Below are 5,863 nucleotides of genomic sequence, written 5' to 3' on the forward strand. Positions count from 1 at the left end.
AGTAGTTTTAAGATGCTTGCACAAATAAACATCTCTTCTCATATAAACGACATCTTGTGTGTTTACGACTCCCAGGTTTATACTGAGTTGGTACATCAACATAGTAGATAGTAGCTGCATGAGTAAATAATAGTGTGACAACATGGCAGCAGTACAGCTTGTAGCTCAACTAAATACACATCAGCCTGGTCTTACAGCCGAATAGCAAGCTCAAACCTAAACAGACGTCATAGCTAAAAATCTTCCATTAGGATAAATGTTCTGGGACCCCATTCTGATCCAGCTTGACAGAACATTTGACGCCTGAAGGTCACAATGCTGAACATTAACAGTGCGTAACCTCTGGTCTTATGCTTCCTCTTTGCTTTGAAAGCCGACCACTCAAGCACATCATCCACATGATCAAAGCGCACCAAGGAAGACCTCAAAGCTACCTCAAATACTGTTATCATTAGAAGCCAAAGGTCAAACAGAGATTCCTTGAGGTGGAACACTTCTGCTGCTTCTTCTGTTGTGTATTTGCATGTGACTCCACGCCAAAGGGACGCTATTTGCATGTGTGTCTATAAGGCATGAATGAATGGACAATATCATCTCAGCCTAGATATCATTGGGATTGGGTCATCTTTCCATCACAGAATCTGCTTGTGCCCTGTTTTTTTTTCCTATCCCAAGGTGCCATCCTGTGTGTCCCCAAATGCGTACACACAGATGGGACCGGGAAAAAAAGTTGTTGTGTAACATGTGTATGACGCACACACACACACACACACACACACACACACACAGACACACAAAACGCACCACTGGCCACACCTGTACAATTAAATGAGATCAAATTCAGGCTGGATTCATAATTCTGCCTCTTCAAAGATAAACTTAAGAACAATTTATTGAATTTTGCAGATCAGTAAGGGTTATCTTACCAAAGTTCAAGCAAAGGCGAGATATACAGTATTGTCTGGCTTTTCACTCTCTCTCACTCACGTAACAGCACAAAAACACTTCAAAACATTCCATATTCAGATACAGTAGAGCTTTTACGTGTTTTGCTTTGGGGTACGGTAAAAGATCACGGTCACAGCAAGGTAAAACATTGATATTTTAAAAAAAAAACAACAAAAAAACACATTTTCTCACATTTTAAAAATGGTCTCTGGATGACATAAGACCAAAAATCTATTTGTGAAAACACATATCAAGTCACACGTCATACTAAAGGACATGATGCAGGCTTTCATTATTTGCCATTACTTTTTCATTATAACCTTATATGATGACACAACTGTGACTGGCTGGCGACCAGTCCAGGGTGTACCCCACCTCTCGCCCAAAGTCAGTTGGGATAGGCCCCAGCATACCCCCGCGACCCTCATGAGGACTAAAAGGCATAGAAAATGAATGAATGATGACAAAAACAAACAAGAAACATGTTTTTTGTGGTGATTGATCTTGACTTTAGGGGAAGGCAGACAAGTAACGTCAAAAGTCAACTTACAACAAACCATATAAGTCATACGTCGTATTAAAAAAGCCCATCATGAGTGCTTCCCATATATAGAAATTATTTTGTGATGATGTCTCTATATGACACCATTACCAACAATCATGCCTGATGCTGAAAAGGCCACCAAGCTACACTGCGTTGTATATTTTTTCATCAAATATTAGTCTTGCATCTCTCAACTTGGCGGACGTATAGCGAGTACTAGAGCTACCCATCTGGTTAGGTTTGCTTTGTGATTGATCTTATCTTACCTTAAGGGGAGTGTCAAAGGTCAAAGTTCACTGGTAGTAAAGACCAAAATCCATTTGCAAGAAAACATTGAGTCACACGTCATACTAAAGCGCCTGGCGAGAGCTCATCATCTCATCATATGTGTCCATCTGATGACACAATTACCTACAGTATATCTGCATAACTAATGGCTACCAAACTTTGTGTGGTGGTGGGGCATGTGTCAAGAAAGAATGACTTATTTTGTAGCAGATCCCAAAAAAGACCCACCACATTTTTGGGGAGCTGGGTCATTTCCCTTCTTTTCAATACTACATTCATGCATGAGAAGGAAGTGACATTGTACATCTCTTGTATTGCCACTCTTTGAACCAGTCTTTCACAAACTTTGTGTTAAATTGAAAATGTTGTGGAAAATCCTGCATTAGATTGTGTGGGTGTACCTAGCATTGCTTAAAAAAAATCACACACACAGAAAAACAGCACACTATACTGAGTGCACACAATGGGAGCACAGCCTGAGCCCAAAGGGTCTAGAGCATCCACAGAAAAAAAGGTCACATCAACAAGGGCATCTGATGATGAACATCTGACTTTAGTAGTCAGGCGACTCAGAGGTGCACCCTTGGGAGCTTTATGCTCACACCGTACGCACACATGAGATAAAGTTTAAGTTTTGTTAGACAAAAGAGAATATATGATACAGAGTAAACCACACAGATCAATGTATAACATAGAAGTTAAATTGTCTGTACCTGAATTTGGAGTTTTCTTCATGCTGGCCAGCTGCTTGCACAAGTGAAGAAGAAGAAGTGTGAAAGTGCCGTGGTTCCACTTTTCCACACACTTGGTCTTTTTAGTGTGAGAGTGACTCCGTGCAGCTCAGAGGAGGATGCACGGTGTGATTGGCTGTGCGGGGATGCTCAGCTGCAAGACCACACACGCCTATTAAAGAGAAGGGGTGGGTGGGAGGTGGGAAATCCTCCCCAGTGACGCACACATCGGATATTTTAAGAGGGCTTTAATTTTGAAAGCATACAGCAGACTACTGTGATAAGAAGAATAATGTTTGAATGATAACAAGGTTTTTTATAATACACATCTAATCAGAATGAAAGAGATACGTAGATATGAAATATTTTATTTTGAAATGCCCAATCTCCCTGGTGGTTTCATAGTGAAAACAGTCTTATTTTGATATAAGAATTAAAAGCTTCCAATAATGTGGCGGATAGTGGCTTAAAAATTTGACCAGTCAATTTTTCTGCCAGTATTGATATCGGCATGCGAGTGAGACCTCCTCAAACTGCACGGCCCTCCACAGATCAACAAGCTTGCTAGCTCAGTATGCCCGCGGTGTGGAATCATTTCCAAGTTTTGCCTTTAGATTGTAAATATGCAATTTTCAATGACTGTGAAGTGCTACATTTTGCTCTTTGCACATAATACAACTCCACTTTCAACAGTAGCGCAGATTACTAATAAGAAACAGGTACCGCTGCACGCGCGTTGCAGCGACCGCAAAGCAGCTGCACGTCGCACCAAAACAGGAACCAGAAAAACAATACAAGTGCACAAAACAGGAAATGATGTGAAAAGTGTGAGCTGCTGCCTATATCGGTATGTGTTGATTGGTTGGTATCTGTAATGAAGTGCTGGACAATAACGGATATCGGTAAGAAAGCCAACACCGAGCTTTCTTTTTTTTTTTTTTAATAACATACTGAAATCCAAATGAACATATGTGGCATTTTTGAGGAATTTCTTTTTGAAATTCCACTTCAGATTTAAATACTTCTTCCTCAGCGGAATTATTTTTTCTCCCTAAAATCAGAGGCACTGTGAGTAGTCTATGATATTGGTTCTTTTTTTTTTTTTTTTTTTTACCACAAATACCACCTCTGAAGTATCTTGCTTTGCAAGTACCATAGCATTCGCTACCTCCGCTCCGCTTACCATCAGCGTTTAGCTTTGAATATGTGGCTTGTACTCACAGATGAGGAGAGTTAAACATTAAATTTTCATTAAATTTCAGCTAATATGTGGAATATAAACTTGTCTTTGTACAATTACTTCATATGTACTTGTCTCTAATAGAATTTTATTTTTGTTTTTCAAAAATTGAAGTCACAGGTGTTCCTGAGTACCAGTAGATGGGGCCGACGTACCACCAGTGACATTTTGGACGTCTCTCATTTTGATATTCTACAATTGTATTTTTTATTACACTTCCTGAGTGGGGCGTAGTGGATATCAGGGTTTGCTTGTTCTCCCATTGTGTGGGTTCTCAGCAGGTACTCCAGCGTCATCGCACATACTAAAAACAACTAGACACTCTAAATTGTCCACCACCAAAATGTTACTTTACTTTAAGATTGACTCTTGGGGTGTCTACCGTAATGGTAATGCCGAGTAAAAACGGACACACTAGCAAACCAGACAGGCCAGCAGTTAGCCGCTGAGATAAAAGGTATTTGTCACTGAAAATGCTGTCCAATACTGCTCTCTGCTGGTGCTATGACTGTTGCTAGTATTTCACCTGTGTTGGCTCTGAAAAGGATGGGGAAATACATTAAAAAAACGGAGCAATACCGCATATCTTGATCAAGCGTGAACGCCATTTCCTCCGCCTCCCATCAACATTTGCAATGAAAGTGAGTTGCGTAGTAACATACCTACCAATTATTTCCAGCTCACTTTCCCGCTTTCAATACTTGCCACCTCTTTAGCAGTTCACTAACAACGGAAGAAGGTAATAAGCTACAAAAAAAAACGGGTGCCAATGAGTTAACTCATCGGAAAACACTGCCCCTGGCGTTCCGACGGAGAATTGCATGTAAAAAAAATCAAAAAGTAATTGACAAGTCAAAAGTACTTTCTTACAGTTTGATATTTCATATCCGATAATACACCGTCCGTCATTAATATACAAGTTGTTAGTGTATTTGTCCAGAAGATGGCAGGCTTGAGTTGATGGATTTCTCTTTAAAGGCTGGACTGAAATTAGGACGTTGCAGTGTAGTCCGGTCAATATTACCAAAAGGTGCCCTCGAACTTCACATTTATTGTATGAAGTAGATGTTATGCTGTTGGACATATCAAAAGTTGAGTAAATACACTGGAATTACATTAAGATCTTTTTATTCTCCTTCCTCCGTATTTGGTTAATAATGAAACTATGGCAAACTATTCGTTCTATTCGCTCCAATCTGAGAGAGTAGCACTTTCATTTATGAATAAAATCTAACATAACTGGTGAGACTTTCAGACAAAACTATTTGGCCCTCATTTCACACAATCACACAAAAGGCTATTTGCTAATGTGAAAATGATTTGTTCATTTTCATAAAACGTGAAAATGACTGGGTGGACTTTGGGTACCACAGGGTGGACAATGCAATAATTCTCAACAAAATATATATATTTTTTTCAATCAGAGGTGCTTTTAACCATACCGGAGGAACAGACTGGCTGTGTACCACTCACTGAATAAAGATGCTTAAAACGAACCATTAATGTGGCCTTGAAAGTCCAACATTCAACTGTAGAACAAGAAAAAAACGTTTATTTGAAAAAGCATTGTTACAGAAAGATGACTTTGGCAACATCTCCAAAAAAGTCTCTCAATTTCACTTTCTGCGGAGACGTTCCTCAGTTCTGTAGTTGCTGCCCCACATACTTCCATGCAGATGCTTTGATCTGTACAGAGCCTATTGTTTTGGTATTTGGCAACCTAACGTACCTGCCAGTCATGGTAACAACAGATGTCCTCCTGGAGACTTGGCCAGTAGAACCTGTTCATGCCAGTGTGGTGCCGCATACACTGCTACCTTTTGCATCCATGATAACACATGGGTATGACTAATTACCATAAATAACGACACATCACTGTCCAGTGTTTGACCTCAATTACTTCTGGTCTTTAGCACTTTAGTTACCTGGTGTGTTTCCACATGCTGTGGGGACTCATCAGGTACATCAGCTCAAGTGACCTCTTGAAGGTTAAAGCAGGGGCAGTCCAAAACACCTTCCTCCTGTTTACACAGACATAAAATGTGTCTGTATTTCATTTGGCTCAGGTTGATGTTCAGGAGTTTCAGCTGGGCAGTGTCTCTGTTAGTAGCA

At 40.1% G+C, this 5,863-nt stretch overlaps 1 protein-coding gene across 1 annotated transcript in view; it reads right to left on the minus strand.

Moving 5' to 3' along the window:
• The window catches only part of septin9b (septin 9b), a 100,778-nt gene extending 98,112 nt beyond the window's left edge, over positions 1 to 2,666 (minus strand). Inside the window, exon 1 of the mRNA XM_054778889.1 lies at positions 2,494 to 2,666. Within this exon, the coding sequence (XP_054634864.1) occupies positions 2,494 to 2,515 (22 nt within the window). The 5' untranslated portion in view covers positions 2,516 to 2,666. The remainder of the gene's footprint in view (positions 1 to 2,493) is intronic.
• Between the last annotated feature and the right edge of the window lie 3,197 nt (positions 2,667 to 5,863).

This window comes from Dunckerocampus dactyliophorus, chromosome 6 (genome assembly GCF_027744805.1).
Source record: "Dunckerocampus dactyliophorus isolate RoL2022-P2 chromosome 6, RoL_Ddac_1.1, whole genome shotgun sequence".
In the NCBI taxonomy this organism is placed as follows: Eukaryota; Metazoa; Chordata; class Actinopteri; order Syngnathiformes; family Syngnathidae; genus Dunckerocampus; species Dunckerocampus dactyliophorus.